The following is a 20,066-nucleotide window of genomic DNA, read 5'->3' as shown; positions in this document are numbered from 1 at the left end:
GGAATGCTACAATGGTTAAATTTAGCTTGTAAACAAGCCAAGTTCGACCAAGTGCCAGTTTCCCCTCAAAAGACCACGCAAGACTTTTATGCCATGCCATCAATTTCAGAGTGGGGGGCACCAGGGATGCATGCCTCCTGTGGGCTGCATGTTGCCCACCCCTGAAACTATGCAGTGGAACACAGGAAGATCTCTTACACAGGGTTAGCTGATTTCTCCACAGTGGAGGCCGCTGGCTCCGATTTCAGTGGGGCTGTACATCCATTCCGAGTTTAAGTCAGAACCAGGCAGAACTCTACAGGGGCTATCCAAGGTGCTGAACCCTGTCCCCAAAATAGGTTCAGCACCTTGAATAGCTCTTTTAGAGTTCTGGCTGGCTCTGACTGAAACCCAGAATGGATTCAACACCCACCAAAATCAGAGCCCCTGGCCTCCACTGCTTCTCCATCCAACCTAGTATTGCTCACTCTGGCTGGCAGCAGACTTCGAAGGTCTCAGGCAGAGGTCCTTCAAGTCACCTGCTACCTGCTCCCTTCTTTAAGCGCCAAGGAGATGCCAGCAACTAAACCTGGGTCTCTTCTGCATGCAAAACATGTACTCACTTTTTCCTGCCATGTTAACATATTAATACCCAAAGGTATTAACAGTAAGAAACGGGTTGGATCCTCTCTAAGAAATTGATAGTACTCTTAGTATAAATGTTTATTCTCCATAATTTTCTCAGGTTTTAATAAAAGCTGGAGTTTTCCAAAATGAACTAAGCTTGCAAGTCTAAAAAGAAGGCTCCTCTAAAAGTCTCTTCTCCTTTAAGAGAGTAAAATTTTACAGCAACAGAAGAGGAAGTTGTCTAACATGAAATAAGCTTACATAAGACTCAAGTAAAATCTGAAGGAGCCGTACTGGCTACAACAACATTGCAGAGCAGATGAAAGAGGAAATGGTTCCAAACTAAGATTCTTGTAAACCGAGTGACCAACCTCATCCTTGTGAAAATTAGCATGGGACTTGATTCAGAAGCACTGACTAATCCTGTGTTAGCAAGCGTGTGTAGGTGTTGTACCTTTTTCCTCTGGCAGGTATCTAAAGTCCATAGGGTCGCTGACTTCTTGATCCGAGGGTCTCCGCAACTGCATCTTCACAGTCACAGGTTCGAAGATGTCTTTGTAAAAGGGAGGGCTTCTAAAGACAATGGCGACTTGGCGATGCACGTCAGCTTGCGAGAAAACCCCCTTGGCTTCCCAGTCATTCATGACAAATCTCACTTCTATATCGTCTGGGAGCCAGAAAGACAAAGCGTTGGCATGAACACAAGAGCAGCAATAAAACGAACCAGGAGAAACAAAGAGCAAAGCAAAGAGCCAACATCTTTGAGCATGAAAAGACCAAAGTCAAGGATCAATTCTGCTTTCTGTTCTTATCATGTATTCCACAACCCAGTGAGGTTAATTTAGGACAGCTATCCTATCAGCCCCACCCAGCATGGCCAGTGCTCAGGGATGATAGGAGTGGTCTGTGAAGGACATTGGACATGCCAGAAGCTGTCCTGAAGTTATGATCATTCAAAACGCTCTCTGGTGAAAATAATTTCAGCTCTTGCCACAATTCTCCATCAGAGATTCTGAAAGAAGATCTTGGTCAGATGCTGAACAGGAGACCTCACCAAGGACATCCAACAACCCCTTCCAGCAATTCTATCTGCTGCCTCACGCCTGGGTCTGGATCTTGGCCTGCCTTGCTCCATGTGGGTCAACTGAGGGACCTTAAGGCCCTTGCGTGGACTGCCGACACAGGAGGAAGTCTGGAGGAAGCCAATTACCTTTCTGAACCTTGTCACACAGGAGGAAAATCTCATCTCCTCCTTTCACACTTCCGCAATTCTTGTTCACGCGGCAGATTCTCAGTTCTGCTGAATTGGGGGCACCTAGAGAGAAAAGGGAAACAACTATTAGGGGAGAGAAGAGGAGAAGGCGGTGGGGGGAGGATGTTACTGTAAGCCATGCTTAAAAATAGAAGTTGGGGGGAAGAGGAAGTTCTGCAAGCACGTGTGTTGTTGGGAGGATGGGTGAAGCAGAGGCAGCAATAGCTAATGGCTACAAGAGCAGCTACAAAATCTCTGCTATGAATGTGCTGAAATATAATTTGGATTTGGAGACAAGATATAACATTTTTCCATGGCAATATAATCCACACAGTTTGCAAATGGGTTGGGGTGCTCCTTCCCTTCCATCACAGGTCGGCAACCATGGGTTGGGGGGCCACATTGCCCCCATTGGAACCACTGGGGATCAAATCCCTCCCCCACTAAAATGGCTGTTACTGATTTGCCATGGCAGCAGCTCCCAAAAAGTGAGTTTGCAAGATAACAAGGCACGTAAGGAAGCAGAACCACACTCCCAAGAGGCCTTGTTTTCTTGCAAAATCACTGTTTTTTTTACTGCCATGGCAGCAAATACAGCAGCAGGGGTAGCCCCCCTACAAATCTGGGGATTTGGAGCAAAGGGTCATCAGTATGCAGAAGACACCCAGCAATACTTTTCCATAACATCTGAATCAGGTGTGGCCATGCAGGACCTGGATCGGTGTGTGGATGCCGTGGTGGGCTGGATGAGGGCCAATAAACTGAGCTTGAATCCTGGCAAGACGAAAGCACCGTGGGTGGGTAAGTCACAGCTCCAGGAAATAGGTCAACTGCCTGTTTTGGATGGGGTTATACTCCCCCTGAAGGAACAGGTATGTAGTTTGGGGGTACTCCTGGTTTGTCTTTGTCACTTGAGCCTCAGGTGGCATCATTTATTTCATTTATTTTATTTATTACATTTATATCCCGCCTTTTTTCCTCCTTAAGGAGCCCAAGGCGGCATACATAATCCTCCTCCTCTCCATTTTGTCCTCACAACAACAACCCCGTGAGGTGGGTTGGGCTGAGAGTCTGTGACTGGCCCAAAGTCACCCGGTGAGCTTCCACGGGTATGGGTATGGGTGCCTTCTACCAGCTTTGGATGGCTCGCCAACTACAGCCATTCCTGAACCATGATAGCTTAACCATAGTGGTGCAGGCATCGGTAACCTCAAGACTGTATTACTGTAGTGCACTCTATGTGGGGCTACTTTGGGGCTTGGTCCAGAAGCTACAGCTGGTGAAGAATGAAATGGCGAGGCCGCTAACTGGGGCCTTCTTCCAACAGCAAGCTGCACCCTTGCTAAAAGAACTGCACTGGCTGCCAGTAAGCTACTGGGCCATGTTCAAGGGGTTGTTGTTCACATATTAAGCCCTAAACAACTTGGGACCCCTTCTGTCCCTGCCCCATCTCTGCGACCATCATAGGGGGACCTCCGAGGATGCCACACGCTCCCTCCCGCGCTTGCAGTAGAGCATTTAGTGCCGCAGCACCCACCATCCAGAACACTTCACTGATTGATATTAGACAGCCCCGCGCAGTTCTGACGCTCAGATTTCTTCTCAGAACTCACCTCTTTACACAGGCTTTCCCTGAAGTGTGACCCAGCCACAGCAGAGTGTGTGGTTTTATTGCTGATTAATTTGTATTGTGCTGTTTTTATCATTATATTTATTGTTGTCTTTATGCCATTGCATTTTATGCCCACCACTTTCAGACCTTTGTGGAAAGCGGCATATAAATCTGAATAAATGAATAAATAAAGATGGCAGCGGCCAAACAAGAGGAGTGATTTTGGGGGCGCTTCCAGGACACAGGCCTCCCAGCGCTAACAATCCAAAAGCATCATGCAGCTATCCCATCTTCTCCTCCTTATTGGGGTGAAAGGAGCAGTGGGAAAACACGGGAAGGTCACACAGGGAAGACAGTGACATTTGGACCCCCTCCCCAGTAAAATTCCATGAACGAGGCAGGGCGGCGACACAATAAAAGCCTCACCTGGAAACGCTCTAAGTGTGAGACCAATACGGGCATTACAAGGACAGAAGAACGTGTCCCTGGATTTGTCTGCAAAATCAGAGGGGACTCTACACATACAGCACTTCAAAGGAAAATGAGAGTTCTGCACCATGTTACCCCAAACGCTGCAAAAACAATTCATTATGCATGTAATCAAGCAGGAATGCAGGACCTCCAGCTGCCCCACAGAGATTCTGCATCCAGCCAGAGGAGCCTTCTTGTAATTCTCCAAGGGAGGGCTGTAGCTCAGTGGTAGAGCACCTGCTTTGCATGCGGAGAGTCCCAGCTTTGATCCCTGGTATCTCCAGTTAAGACAAGAAAATTCCTGCCTGGAGCCCTGGACAGCCTCTGCCAGTCAGTGTTGACAATACTGGTCTAGATGGACCAATGATCTGACTCGGCATAAGGCAGCTTCCCATGTTCCCCTGAAGGGTGGGGCTTAGCTACCATGCCCCACTCCCTGGAGGAAACCTCCCTGACCTCTCCCATCTAAGACTGGAGGTAACCATTGGGATGCAGATGGCAGGGGACTCAGCTGGCCCTGGGAAGAGTGTCGACGCTTCCAAGTACCAGCCAAGTGGCTTCACGCAGCATGTGCCACTGAGCCTCCCAGCATCCTCCGAGTCCTTTCTCCATCCTGAGAGAGGCACAAGTGGAGAAAGGCAAAATGGGGGGGGGGGGGAGACAACAGTGGGTGTGGCCATGCCTACTGACATCATCTGGCCCAATTTGCCCTCTCTCCCCAATCGTGTTCTGCACCCTGATGTAAAGGAATGTGCTATGTTTGCTTATTTTACGTCATTTAATTATTCTGCGCTGGCCACAGATGGAGAATGAGAACACTAGCCATGAACTATTTCAGGGCACTGAAGTCTCGGGCCTTGGCAACTGAAGCTTCTGCTCAGTCTCCTCTTGTTTCTTCCAGACAAGGGTTTTCATCATGCAATCACCCTGCCTCCATCAGGGAATTTTACAAGGAGTAGTATCCAATAGGGGCAGTGCACACACAGCCAGCCCCGGTCTGTGTGCAGTGGTGATCTAGGGCTTCTGGGGGCAAGCCCCAACGCATGCGAAAACTGACCCCTTCCAGAAACCAGCATTTTCATGCACGTTGGGGCCTGCCCCCGAAAGCACTATATCACAGCCATGTGCAGACCTGGGCTGGACGCATGCGGACCGGGGGCTGGCTGTGCGCACACCTCCCCTATTGGATACTACTCAAGGGGTCCAGATGATGCTGTCTTCAATTGTTAACTCTCCCATGCTTTCCCACTGCTCCTTCCATCTTTTCTTCATTCCACAAAAAAAGATCCGTTCAGGGAACAAAAATGGAGGAGCTCCACAAAGGCTTTCGATTGGTAGCGCTTGGAGGAATCCTCCATCTGGAAGCACCCCCAGAAAGAATGACTTGGGGTCAAGCAGGGAGCCTAGCAACAGAACTTGGACATTCATCACATTCCGACTCACAGACACTTACGGTTGTCATAAATTGGGTTGGAGATGACTGGAGGCAGAGGGATTGTGCAGTTGCCACGTTCGTCGCAAAGGAAAGCCTGGAAGCAGAGCCTCACTACGTTGAGGTCATACTCTTCGATGGCCAGCAGCTGCTCTTCAGATACTGTGAAGACAAAGAAAGTGGAAAAATGAGGAAGGGGCTTTGTACCGAGAGAGAGCGAGAGAGAGAGAGAGAGAGAAAGAGAGAGAGAGAGAGAGCGCTGCTGGGATCCTGGGCTAACCTAGAAGCAACACCCTCTTGGGCAGTGGTGCAGGAGTTCTCCAGGAGTTTCTTTTCCCAGCAGCAGGGAGAAACTTTTTATTACAAAGTCAACAAACCAGCTCATGCAGTTTTCATCTTCACCAAGAGCAGGTCTTTTGTAAAGCTAGTGAGTCTTAATCGCCCATACAAGACAAAGCCACCCTTAAATTATTTGCATTATAACAGGGATAGCTCACAACAATATACTGTTGCTTTATATTTATTTATTTGTTTGTTTGTTTGTTTATTCAATTTATTAATCACCCATCTGGCTGGTCACCCAGCCACTCTGGGCGATGTACAACAATAAAAACTGTTCAAAATAATAAAATTCAACATTAAAAACATCACATTTCTAAAATTACCCTAAACCACCCCAAATGCCTGCCTGAACAACCACATTTTTAATGCATGGCGGAAGCTCATTAAAGAGGGGGCATGGCGGAGTTCCCTAGGGAGGGAGTTCCACAGAGTGGGGGCCACCACAGAGAAGGCCCTCTCCCTCGTCCTCACCAGCCTAGCTGTCCTGGCTGATGGGACAGAGAGAAGGCCATCTGAGGCTGATCTTGTTGAGTGGCCTATCTGGTGTTGCTCAAAAATCCATCTCACACCACCACCACCACTGTGAAGACTAAAGCTAAGCTCGAGGGGGGGGATGATGTCATTGTCCCCGCTAATAAAAAATCCCAGTGCTTCCACCCTGTGAGCCCTGGCTCCAATAAAGGAGAGGTGAAAACAAAAAGACCCCCCCACACACACACACACAATACTGACCAAAGAAAAAGTGAGCATGCTTATGGCCTTCCAGGGGCCACAGAATGCTGAGGGCGGTTCAAGAAAAGGACCCTGGCTCAGCAGCAGAGCATAGTCTTTGCATGCGGAAGGCCCCAAGGTCAGCTCTTGCAATCTCTGCTTTAAAAGGAACAGCCAGCAGGAAAGGCGAAAGACCTTCTGTCTGAAGCCGTGGAGAGCTGCCTGCCAGTCACAGTAGTCAATGCCGGGTTTAGATAGACCAAACAGCCTGACCTGGAATACATTGATCCTGTCTAGGAAGTTATCAGCTTTTAAAAGCTCTGACCCCCTTTGAGGTTAAAAGACTCCTAGATCAGGGTTGAATTAGAACCAGAGGGAAAGAACTTAACCCCCTCCCCAAAGCCTCATTCACTTGTGAAGGGGGCAGAGAGCCCCAAGCAACCTGGATATATATGTGTGTGAGCTTGTGTGGTGAAATTAGGTCGGGGGGAGGCGTGCCGTGGGGAGTGCATCCTTCAACCTCAGTTCTGCCTTCCCCCAACACTCCCATCCATCATGGGAAGCGGGAAGCACGTACTGCTCAGGTTTGGGGTTAGATGAGCTGACCTAGCCCAATACCCCAGCAGTAAATGCTAGCGGACAATTGCACTAGAGTAGCTTTCCCCAACATGGTGCCTCCGAGGTGTGGACTCCAACTCCCATCATTCCCAGCAAGCACGGCCAATTATGGGAGTTGCAGTCCAACACATCTGGAGGCACCAGAGTGGGGCAGGCTGCATTGTGCTAGGATCAAGGCTAGGTGAGCGGAAAACTTTTCAACCTGCTCCAGAACTAACCCCTACTGTACTGTGAGGGGGGGATTTCCCAGTGTTATCCCCCCCCCAATGATTCCTCAGGAGCCTCCAACTTGTCTGTCACTACCTACACAGCTGAACCTCCAATAACGTCTAAAACGAATACTCCTTCTGGCTTCACATTGCTGCTTCATTACAAGGGACAGCAAGGTGAAATTTAAAATGCAAACGCTACCCACGTTTTGCTGATAAGATATAAATGTTACAGCAAAAAAAAAAAAAATTGCTTCCGTCACAATTGTGGCCCTGCCCACACAGTGCGTGGGGATGTGACACTTCTCCCACTCTGTTTTTTTATACTTTTCTCTCGTTGGCGGGGTGGGGTAATCACTGTACATGATTGCAAAGTAATAAGCACAGCCAATGCGGAGAGCAACTGAGGGTTTCTATTATACTACAGCCTATCTGTAGATCTAACAAGTTGGTTTTCACAGTATTTTCAGAGTCCTGTGTGCAAGGCTGTTGGGTTTTTTTCCCCATAGGAAAAAGAAGAGCTTTGCTTAGTTCAGCAATAAAAATTTGCATAGTTCATGGTGCATTAAGACAGGGGTGAGAACCTAAGGCCCGCGGGCCAAACCTAGCCTGCATGCGCTTCCAATCCAGCCCTTGAGGATTCTGCAGATGGCCACGCCCCCTTCCGATGGCCCCCCTCCCCCCGACTGTTTGGTGGTTTTCTAGCTTTTATGTGGGTCTCCCCTCGCCCCCAACAATCTAAGAGGTTGAAATGGCTCTCATAAGGGTTATTACTTGCAGTAAGGGCTTTAAGCTACACGTTACGCTGGTGTTTTTGGTATTTTGGCCTCCTTTGCCTTCGGCCCCATGCACCATAGGAATGAGGCCCCCAGGAGTTCTCCAAAACTGAATTTGGCCCTCAGGCTGAAAGAGGTTCAACGCCCCTGCGTTAAGGGGTGCTTCCAAACAAAAGGCTGATAACGCTACCAATCAAAGGCATATTGTACATCTCGTCTGTCTTTCCCTCGTTAATGGGACTGCTGGGGAACATGGGAAGGAGGGTGCTGTTGCACTCAGGTCCTGCTTGTGGGTTTCCCCTGGGCAGCTGGTTGGCCACTGTGTGAAGAGAATGCTGGACTAGATGGATCCAAGTCATCTTATGTTTTATGATGGGGGGAAGAAGAAGAAAACGGACAGAATAAGCAGTGGGAAAACACACGAGAGTTATTAAAGGAAGATGACGCCATCCGGTCACCACCATCACCCCCCCCCCCCCGTAAAATTACATGAATGAGGCAAGATGACTGCATGACAAAATAATAATCTGGAAGCATCCTAAACCTCCCAAACGGAGTTTCTCCAGAAAACATAAGCTAGAAGGCAGCAGTTTTCAAACTGTGTTCCTGGAAATTCCAGGTTTCCTTAGAAGTTCATCTGAGGAATCTCACTGAGAATATCAGCAATGGAGAAGAAACGTCCCTGAAAGATAGCTGGGGCCATCGTGACTAAGCATCCCGTGCAATATTCAACTCCAGGGGAGGATTTTTTCGTTACCTCATTGGGCAGCAAGGGCCAAGGCCAGAATCCAGGGTAAACTGAGCGTACACCCTAGAACACACTAGCAGCTGTGGAAAGTAGTTTCTCCTGGAGCAACACCTTTGTAGTAAGTAAAAACATTCTTTGAAGAAGGCTGCAATCCTGCATGCTGACATGGGAGTGAACTTAGTTGGGGTTTACCTCTGGGTAAATATGCACATAATTGCACTGTAAGGCCCCAAACTGGGTGGCTTCTCCCCAGTTTTGAAAAGGAGCAAGCATACACTCTTGCCCATCACAAGGGGAATTTCCTTCCCACGGGGAACAGGTTTGTACAATATGGATTGGGGTGGGAATTAGGGAACCTGGGAAGGACGTGAAAAACTGCACAGCCAGGAACACCCACTTGCTGTTTACTGCTCTTGACCTTAAATATTAGAGTAATGATCACCCATGAAAACAATCCATCAGGATTTTGTTCCTGTGTACAAGCCTGTTAAAAAGAATGGGAACGGTGCAGCAGCACCGCCAGGCTCCTGCGCAGTGTGCATTCATTTTAAAGGGTCTTATGAAGAAGAATGTCCTGCTGGCTTGTGCCTAATAGCTATAAGTACATTTTGATACACAGCTGAACTTCTCAATGGATTGTGCTCCAGCTGAATACTGGTGCCCCAATCCAGTTATCCTTGGAGCTGTAGTGCTTCAATGCATGTGTGAAGGTTCCTGCATGAGACTTCTGCCATTCACTTTAAGGTTCTTCTTAAGCTGGAAGAATGGGCATTAAAGAGGCAAATGCTATTCAGTGTAAGCAAGTGTAAAGCAATGCATGTTGGGATCTGAGCTGGTGGTGACTGACCAAGAAAACAATCTTGGGGTTGAGGTGGACAGCTTGAGATGAAAGTCGACCCAATGTGCGGCTACCAGGAAAAAGGCAAATCCCATGTTGTGCATAATTAGAAAAGGAACAGAAAGCAAAACTGCCAATATCATACTGCCCCTATACAAATCTATGGTGTGACCACCCTTGGAATACTGTGTACAGTTCTGGTCACTGCACTGAAAACATGGTATTGTAGAGTTGGAAAAAGTGCAGAAATGGGAAACTAAAATGATCAAGGGGCTGGCGCATCTCCCCTGTGAGGGAAGGTTATGTCTGGGACTCTTTAGCTTAGGAAAAAGGCAAGTAAGGGGGGACATGATAAAGGTGTAGAAATACGAGCAGGGAAATACGAGCAGGATGGTGCTATTAGACTCATGTCCTACTGGTGGGTTTCCTACAGGCATCTGGTTGGCCACTGTGTGAACAGAATGCTGGACTGGATGGACTCTCCGTTTGATCCAGCATGGCTCTTCTTATGAACTTAAGGGGACTTAAGACACACACAAGCTGATGTGCATGCAGAACCATCTCCCTCCACTGAAGTGAATGAGGAAAGTGTTCATATACAGGGGCTCCATGCACAATATAAGAGCACACACAAACAGCTCTGCAGCAAGGTGCATATCTTTAAGTGCAACTTGTCACATTCTTAAAATAGTTATTTAATTTTTTTAAACCTGCAGCTCAAAAAGAGGAAGTGCATTTTCCTTGGGCTATTTTTAAATTCCACTTCCTATTACAAGAACAAAATAGAGCATGGTGAATACTCATTTTTTCCTTTGCCGGCACTATGATAACATCCCTACTGAATATTTGCTAAGCATTTCACATGCACAAATTCAGCAATCTTTACAACCGCCTTGCAAGGTAAGCCAATGTGATTATCCCCATATTACAAATGGGGATATGCATGTGCAATCAAGACATGGTGCCTTACGTAAGGCTGGCCAATGAACCATGAAGCAAAACGGCCCGACACACTTCAACACAATGTCTTCCCCAGGGGTGACAGCAGATTTCCTGCCTTTAAAAAGTTTCTTCCTCATCAGAGTTCGAGTTCAAAGGGTGTTTCTCCAAAGGTCAGATCTGGAGAAGGTGTTTCCAAAGTCTCGGATCACACCTCTTAACCACTATAGTGCACCATCATCATTATCAACACCATTGCTATTACTACCCCTAGCATCACCAGAAAATTCTACCCTGGTCCCTGAGGAGCTGACCCAATCCCTGGGTGAATGAGACATTTGCCCTGGACACTGGGCATGAGCAGAAGGCACCAGGGGGCCAGATTCTGGGCATCTCCCTCTCCAACTACTGCATATCCACCTCTTCATCCATTATTACGGTCACTGGACATCTTGCGGGGTCTGCCGCAGCAGACCCCGGGGAGCATGTATTCAAAACGACTTAGAGCTCGCAGAGCATTCTTACTGATGTAATAACCTGAGACAACAACCTGTTCACTGTGTTCAACCATCACAAGATGCGTAATTACTTTGCGGCTGTGGCGGGCAGCCAGAGTGGGCACCACATTCCAGTGGGCCTTCGACACAGTGCTCCCAATGGGCCCATGTTTCTGCCAAAGCCCCCTGCCCACCTGCAGAAGATTCCTCTGCACCTGCCACTGTCGCCGCCGCCACCAGCGCCTCAACTGCCCACCGCTGCTTCTGTTGTCAAAGCCCTCCCACCCGCCTGCCCTCAGAAGCCCCCCCACCTCAAGCCGCCCACAGAAGCTCCCTCCCATTTTTTTTAACCTGGTGGGAGGGTAGTGGTTACGCCTCCTCCTCCCCCACTGCCGGCCTGGCCAGCCCCAGTGGCGAAGCGCCACAGCACCCAGCCAGCTGAGCCTGAAGACCCCGCGGCAGTCCATTTCAAAAGGAAAAAAAAAACGTCTTGAGTAGCAGTGCTCAGAACCAATCAGATGCTGCTTGGGGGTGGGGGGAGGACGTGGCCGGGCACAGGGTAGTCTTTCAGTCACTCCTGTGCCCTCACTTTCCACATCTGCCTATTGCTTGCAACACACAGAGATTGGGTGGCACAAAGAGAGGGGGGGGGAGAGAGAGTATGGGACTGTGGTCTTTCGGGCAATTGCCCCCCCACATTCATGGACAGAGGGTCCAGAGGGCAATGTCTTGCATTTGCAAGCCTCCTGTGTTTTCCCACCATTTCTTCTTTCCTTTTTCTTACCACAGAAATTCCATTAAGGTGGGAAAAACAGAATATCTGCATAATGTCTTTTGACTGATAGTGTTATGAGTCCTCCGTCTGGAAGCACCAAGGGAGAGAGGTTGATGGGGTGACACACAGAGAGTAGGAATGTGGGAAAAGTTCATTCGGTTCGCATTTTAATTTTGCACTTTCAAACCTATATGTGAACCAAAATTCAGCTGTCCTTTAAATTTCACACTTCTCTGAATGTCTTTTGTCTCCAACTGAAAAAAGTGTACAACAATGTGTATATTAGGAGAAAGTGTGCACCAAAATCCAGATTTTAGGGGAAGTAACATTCGAAAATACAATATATTAGGGGAAACTGCTTGCAAAACATCATATATCAGGCAAAACGGCATACCAAAATGCGTGTACTGAGAGAAAGGCACAGAAAAATATGTTTGCCCTTACAGGTCTTTTTCTTTTTGAAACAGCAGCCCAGTGGGGGGAGGAGGGGCTGATCAGAATTGGGATCATGGCAGGTGTGGAGGAGGGTTAACCCTCTCCAACCACATCATCCATCCAACAAAGATCGACCCCTGAAGCTGTTAAGTGTTAAGTGAGAGCCAGTGTAGTGTAGTGGTGAGAGTGACGGACTGGGAGCCGGGAGATCCGGGTTCTAGTCCCCACTTGGCCATGGAAGCTCACTGGGTGACTTTGGGCCAGTCACAGACTCTCAGCCCAACCCACCTCACAGGGTTGTTGTTGTGAGGATACAACGGAGAGGAGGAGGATAACGTAAGCCGCCTTGGGTTCCTTGCAAGAGGAAAAAAGGCGGGATATAAATGCAATAATAAATAAATATAAATAAATAAATAAGTGGCACTGTGCTGGGGCAGTAATGTCGTTGGGACTGTAGCACAGGGGAAAGGGTTAAAAAAAAAACCACCACCCTCCCCACATCCCACAGTCCTGATCCTGATCACCTACGGCTCCATGGCTACTATGTAGTGAATTCATGGGAGAAGGGGACGGGGCCGTGGCTCAGTGCTAGAGCACCTGCTCTGCGTGTAAAAGCTCCCAGGTTCAGTCCTCGGCTTTTGCACGTAGGGCTAGGGAAGAATCCAAGCTGAGACCCCGGAGAGAAGTTGCCAGTGAGGGCAACGCTGGGCTAATGATCTGACTCAGTGTAAAGCAGCTTCCTATGTTTCTATGAGAGGTGGGATTAGAACAGGGAATTGTCTGGGTCATGCCCACAGGCACTGCCTGGCACTGGATTCTCAAAAGCGGCAGTCTTCTCTTTGGACAAGATCGGGGCAACATCATAGAATCATAGAATAGTAGGGCTGGAAGGGGCCCACAAGGCCATCGAGTCCAACCCCCTGCTCAGTGCAGGAATCCAAGTCAGAGCATCCCTGACAGATGGCTGTCCAGCCTCATCTTGAAGGCCTCCAGTGTGGGAGAGCCCACCACCTCCCCAGGTCATTGGTTCCATTGTCGTATTGCTCTTACACTCAGGAAGTTTTTCCTGATGTTCAGCCGGAATCTGGCTTCCTGTAACTTGAGCCCATTATTCCGTGTCCTGCACTCTGGGATGATCAAGAAGAGATCCTGGCCTTCCTCTCTGTGACAACCTTTCAGGGACTTGAAGAGTGCTACATATCTCCCCTCAGTCTTCTCTTCTCAAGGCTAAACAGGCCCAGTTCTTTCAGTCTCTCCTCATAGGGCTTTGTTTCCAGTCCCCTGATCATCTTTGGTGTCCTCCTCTGAACCCTCTCCAGTTTGTCTGCATCCTTCTTAAAGTGTGGTACCCAGAACTGGACACAGTACTCCAGATGAGGCCTAACCAGTGCTGAGTAGAGGGGAACTAGTACTTCCCGGGATTTGGAAGCTATGCTTCTATTAATGCAGCCCAAAATAGCATTTGCCTTTTTTGCAGCCACATGACATTGTTGGCTCATATTCAGCTTGTGATCAACAACAATTCCAAGATCCTTCTCGCTTGTAGTGTGGTTGAGCCACGTATCCCCCATCTTGTAACTGTGCATTTGGTTTCTTTTTCCTAGGTGCAGAACTTGCCATTTATCCCTATTAAATGTCATTCTGTTGTTTTCTGCTCAGCGCTCCAGTCTATCAAGATCACTTTGAATTTTGTTTCTGTCTTCCAAAGTATTAGCTATCCCACCCAATTTTGTGTCATCTGCAAATATGAACAGCATTCCCTGCACCTCCTCCTCCAAGTCATGAATAAAAATGTGGACGAGCACTGGGCCCAGGACTGAGCCCTGCGGTACCCCACTCGTTACCTCTCCCCAGTTTGAGAAGGTCCCATTGATAACCACTCTTTGAGTCCGATTCTGTAGCCAACTGTAGATCCACCGGATCGTTGTTTCATCTAGCCCACTTTGAGCTAGTTTGCTCATCAGGATATCATGGGGCACTTTGTCGAAAGCTTTGCTGAAGTCGAGGTATATGATGTCTACAGCATCCCCACGGTCTACAAGGGAGGTGACTTGATCAAAAAATGAGATCAGATTTTTCTGGCAGGACTTGTTTTTGACAAATCCATGTTGGCTTCGAGTAATCATGGCATTGTTGTCAAGGTGCTTCCAGATGGATTCCTTTATCATCTGCTCCAGAATTTTCCCAGGGACTGATGTCAGACTGACTGGTCTGTAGTTCCCAGGTTCCTCCTTTTTACCCTTTTTGAAGAGACAACGTTAGCCTTCCTCCAATCATCTGGCACTTCCCCTGTCCTCCATGATTTCTCAAAGAGAATAGACAGCGGTTCTGAGAGTTCTTCTGCCAGTTCCTTTAACTAGCTATGTGTTGCCAGGGGTGGGCAACACATTGCTCTCCTTGGCCATTTTTGAGTTTCTCACAGACAGACTCACTATTGGCAGGGGTTGTTGCACAGGTTCTTTCTTTCTCCTCAGGGTTTTTGGTTTATTGCACTGCTCGGGCAAGTGGCAACAGCATCAACTGTGTCGAGGCTTCCGCTTTTTGGAGGCAGAGTTTTGAATTTCTTTTGGTGGTATTTTTGACTTTGCCCAATCACTGCAAGGTGGTGCAGGGTGTGTTTTCTCTCTCTATTATACATCTTTCCATGGCTCTACAGCCTCCCAGGCCACCTGCGCTTCCTGAACTGAAAAAGCCTCACGGGAGGAATTGCCTCACAATGTCTTCCTCTGAAGTGCAGGAAGCCTAGGAGGCTACAGGCTGCCACAGAAATTATTGTATGATGACATGCACACTCCTCAGCCGCCTCATAAGTAAGGTAAGCACAAGAACCCCAAACCCAGCCCATGAGAACTTCTCCAAAATTTCTCCTCCTTTGAATTTATTTTCGAAAACAATTTCTTTCCTATCAAATTGAATGAGAATGGTTGAAAAAAATGTGGGAGAAATTTTTGGCACAGCACTAGTTTTACCTGTTTGGGGTTTTTTTTAGCTGTACACCCTAAGTCCGTAGACACGTTTTGTAATAAGCTCTGCCCCTAGGGTGGCCAGGTATCCTACTTGACAGAGGACAGTCCTCTCTTTGAATGCATCCTCTATTTGAGGGGCTGGCCAGTCCAAGCCCAGTTTGAGGAGAAAGAATCCTAAGAAGGGAGATCAACAAATGGGCCTTGGAGTTGCCCAACAACGCTTAGCACCTGGAGAGCCAACTGAGCGACACACAGCTGACCTGGTCACAGTCTTCCCCACTATGGTGAGATGTATTGCATTTCTATTTAAACTATCCTAATTACTTCTAAATGGGCATCTATGCAGATAAATTAGCATGTGCAAATTTTATGCAAACCTCTGTCCTCTTCGTTGATGCATAAGTGGACACTCTAGTCTCCACACCTGACTTCAATCCTATGGCTATTACCAAATCTCTTCTGGGTTGCTCCTGTTGACTCAAAAGGATCCACCCCCAAGCCCTGCTCAGATGCCAGAATTTTCATTTCAAGAGCAGGCGACCTTAGGCCGAGGCCCAGTGCTGACCGAGTTAACTCTGGTGCCTGTGCGCATTATCCATCTCCCAGCTCTGTTCCCACCAAACTTTACTGGAGATGCAAGCATCTTGCAGTCGCTAGGGAATGGGGCTTATAGGTAATAAAAGCTGTAATCCTGTTAGGCTGCTTAAACCCAACCAAGGTGAATGGTGTTGCAGCACCCAGCAGAGCACTGGATGCCTAAATGCCCTGTTCATAGGGTTATATCCAGTGTTAGTCTAACTTGTCGTGATCACTTCAGTGGGTCTACTCTAACCAGGACTAACATTGGATACAACCCAATGTTCTCGAGTTGGTGACAATGGCTTATGAACAGCTATCATCTACGCCCAGGTAGAGACTGGACGGACAGCTTTAATTCAACTGTAACTCCACCCCATCTCTAATGCTTGAGGGAGATAAAAAGGTAAAAAACATGCTATTATATTAGCTAGAAGCCTGCCAATTTGATAAGCAGACTACGGAAGTGTAATGGTGAAAGGGGATAGGAATAAATGCTGGTGAAGTTCTTGACTTTGATATATTTAAACATGTGCCTTGTATATACATGGAGTTGGATCCAGGATCAGCCTTCTGTGAGAGGAAGGACTCTGCTTGCAGAAGGTCCCTCAGCCCGATTTGAGGGATCACCTCTGCCTCTCCCCATGCCACAGTTCTTGCAATTTAACATAGTCTCTGGACTCTCTGTGGAGCATTTCCAGGTGGCTGGAGGGGCTGCTGTGGGAAGGGGTGGCAGAGAAGTCCACTTGCCTCAGCACATTAGATTCAACATAATGCATCTTGTAGATTCATTAGGAATAGATTGAATTTATTTAAAATTCAGTAAGATGTTATTTTAAATTAATTAGGAATTAATCTTAAAATTGATTAGGGAGGTTCTACTAAAAAATAAAAATACTAAAGATCTTAATAATAAAAGTACCATTGGCATCTATGGGTGGTGTCAGACTTTGAAAGTGATTAATCCATCAGGTCTCATGACAGCTGTCAAAGCTAGATCCCCCTCCCCTTAGCTCAGCCCATGACTCGTCGCCCACTTTCAGCCCATCCTATACTCACAGTCATAGGTACCAACCCCAAACCATCCATTTAAACATTTTCAGCACCACCCTCACCCACTCACCTCCTTCCCTCAAATACCAAACATACCACCCGTAGTACATCATGTTCACAACCTACCACCTTTCAACTACACACCCCAACACCCCATGACTCACCAATTAAATAAGTCACCCACACCCCCAAACTCCCCCTTGCTTGCTTGGGACCACACTACCACATCTTTTTTCCTTCTCTCCCCCACCCCCACTCCCACATTTATTTATCGGCACTGCAAAAAATATAGTTGCCAGCCAGGCTGCAGTATCCAAAAGGTAACCTGATAAAAATGCTGCCATCTTTCACAAAATGCCCTATAGTTTTCAAGCAAAGAATGCTGGAACCAACTCAGATCTGCTGTGTAAGAATAAGGTCATGTCAACCCATGAAAAGCAAGGCAGCACCAGCTTTTAGAATACAGAACCTACATTTCTAAAAGGTTTATACCCCTTTACTGTCCCACTCTTCTTCCCTTTGCATCTTTCTTCTACCTATAATTCATTTCTCTAAGCATCTACTCGGTCTCTTTGCCCCTATGGACTGTGTGTGTGTGTGTGTGTGTGTGTGTATAAAGTTTCCCCTATTTGTGCTTTTTTCCTCCTTCCTTTTCATGCGGTCCTCACTGTTGGCTATGGTGTCCTCCAAGGAGAGCTTAACTGGCTTATCAAGAACTCCTGGTCCACCTGCTGGAGTTACAACAGCGACATCCGCATGTCCATGAAAGACAACAACTGTGGAGTAGCTACTGATGCAACCTTCCCCCTTATGTCATAACTGGACTACACCATGGCAAGCTCCTTTAGGCAATCTCAAAAAGAAGATCCAGTCCCAATTTTTTCCCACAGATATCAGCATCTCCTCCCCGCCCCACCCCACACACCCCTGCCAAACCTCTCTAACATCTTCATTCATGTATTGGAATCTTAGTCACAGAACTACAAGAGACTCGTGGGAAGTGTTTGTTTGCTTTTTAATTGAATTTTAATTGTTTTAAGTTGTGTTTATACTAGCACTGTTATCTCGTGAGCGGCTTTGTGAAGGCTTTTTTGCCTTGAAAAGTGGGGTATAAATACTGAAATAAATAAAAATAAATGTTCACGACTCAAAGTAACGTTCCCACTCAGCTTTCCCCTTTTTTCTCTTTTTAATCTCCTTCCTTTACTCCTTTTGTATTGCATATCCTCCCACTCTCATGTCTTGCTATATCTGTTCTCCCTTTTTTTTTTTTAAGTCACCCTTTTTACCCTCTTTCAATCTCTGACTATTGTCCTATTTCTCTTTGACTTTTCACTGTGAAAATTCTTGAATCTTTTGTCCTTATTTAATGCCTCAATTCTATTTCTGCTACTTCACTATTTGATCCCTTACAGTCGGGTTTTTCTTCTTGTCTTTCTATTGAATCTGCTCACCTGCAGTTTTAATGATCTTACTTGCTAAATCACATGGTCAGTTTCTGTTTCCTTTTACTTGGCTTAGCTTCAGCTTGGGCAACTATTGCTCATTCTGTTCTTCCCTCTTCATAATGTCCCTTGGGATCTGGTGGACACATACTTTCTTGGTTTCTTTCTCATTTCTGAACGTTTGTTTTCTATATCTATTCATGGTACTTCACCATCTTTCCCCCTTTCAGCTGGAGTTTCTCAAAAATATCTTGGGCCTTCTTTTCTTTTAAGCCTCTTCCTCTTGATCCCCTTATCCATTCTTTGGATATGTGTTATCACTTCTATGCCAATGACCTGACCTGTAGCTGTTCATTTTTCATCCTGTCTCTTTTCTATTTCTAACATCTAACTTTGACTTCTTGGTATTTCTGACTGTACATCTTCTCACTAGTTTAAGCTTAAGTTCTCTAAGAGTGTTTCCAAACGCAGGGCTCCTAGCACTAATGCTCAAATGGCACTACATAGCTATTCCATTTTTTTTTTCTCTTAACAGATTCTTTGCTAGTAAGAAAAAAGCCAGCAGAAATAGTGAGAAAATATGGGTAGGCTACCGCAGAAGATGTCATCATCTTGGCCTCCTGTAAAATTCCATGAATGAGGCAGTGCTATTGCAGAGTAAAAGCCTCATTTGAAAGCACCCTAAAACTCAGCAGTTTGTCTATCCTCCATCTGCATCTAAAACCAGGATGAAATCTGCCAGCACCGCAATTCTGCGGGACTATTCAAGCGGCAGCAAAACAGCCTGGTTGTGTTCCCTTCTAATGTGGGACAGAATGCCTCATGGGAACAACATGATGACACAGTGTGGTTCCTATGGGCATTCTTGGAGGTGAGATGGCTGCCCCCAAGTTAGCATCTCCAGGTCACATCTCCAAACTGTGGGGATGCAATTGCGGAGATCCTTGGATCAAGAAGTCAGTAACCCTGCAGCCTTTAGATACTTTCCAGTGGAAAAAGGTACAACACCTACAGGAAGACACAGTGGCACACATTAGTTAACATGGGATTAGCCAGTGCTGACAAATTGAATCATGCTAATTTACACAAGAACTAGATTGGTCACTCATCTTACAAGAATCTTATTTTGGAACCACTTCTTCTCCCTGCACTATAACATTGTTGAAGCCAGTAAGAACTCTTTAGCCTTTAATTTGGTCTTGCATATATTTGTTTTATGTTACACACACCTTCCTCTTCTGTTGCTATGAAAATCCAAGTTGTGGTCACCATTGCATCTTACGCTAGCAAATTCCATACTTTAACTATGTGCTGTGTGAAGAAATACTGCCTTTATCTGACCTGAATCTTCTACCATTCAGCTTCATTGGATCACCCCAGCTTCTAGTATTACAAGCGGGAGAGAAATGTCTCATTCTGGAAAAACTCCAGCTGTTGTAAAAACTTGCTGTAAAAGAGAAGTTACAGACAAGAAATATTTATATGAAGAGTATTATCAGTTTCTTAGAAAGGAGTTAACTTGTTCTGTGGTACTAATATGTTAAGGTTATGCATTAATGTGGCAGGAAATAGTTGAAGAGCACTGCCAGGGTCATCCCATGAAGGTGATTGGTGGGAGATTCAGGACAGATAAAAGAAAGTCCTTCTTCACAGAGTGCATAGTTACACTATGGAATTCGCTACCACAAGATGTAGTGACGGCCACCAATTTGGATAGCTTTAAAAGGGGGTTAGACAAATTCCTGGAGAAGTCTATCAATGGCTA

General features: G+C 46.7%; 1 protein-coding gene across 3 annotated transcripts in view; it reads right to left on the bottom strand.

The window, feature by feature from the left end:
- Nucleotides 1-20,066, bottom strand: part of REL (REL proto-oncogene, NF-kB subunit) — a 68,699-nt gene that overhangs the window by 9,774 nt on the left and 38,859 nt on the right. For all 3 annotated transcript variants that reach the window (XM_084829309.1, XM_084829311.1, XM_084829310.1), the window contains 3 exons: nt 5,395-5,535; nt 1,817-1,921; nt 1,061-1,273 (listed from right to left, as the gene is read on the bottom strand). In XM_084829309.1, coding sequence (XP_084685435.1) covers nt 1,061-1,273; nt 1,817-1,921; nt 5,395-5,535 — 459 coding nt within the window. The remainder of the gene's footprint in view (nt 1-1,060; nt 1,274-1,816; nt 1,922-5,394; nt 5,536-20,066) is intronic.

This window comes from Heloderma suspectum, chromosome 1, assembly GCF_057233095.1.
Source record: "Heloderma suspectum isolate Gila_16-S chromosome 1, 16-S_ref, whole genome shotgun sequence".
Lineage (NCBI taxonomy): Eukaryota > Metazoa > Chordata > Lepidosauria > Squamata > Helodermatidae > Heloderma > Heloderma suspectum.
The sequence above is the reverse complement of the archived record's forward strand: the minus strand, read 5'-3'. Positions and strand labels throughout refer to the sequence as shown.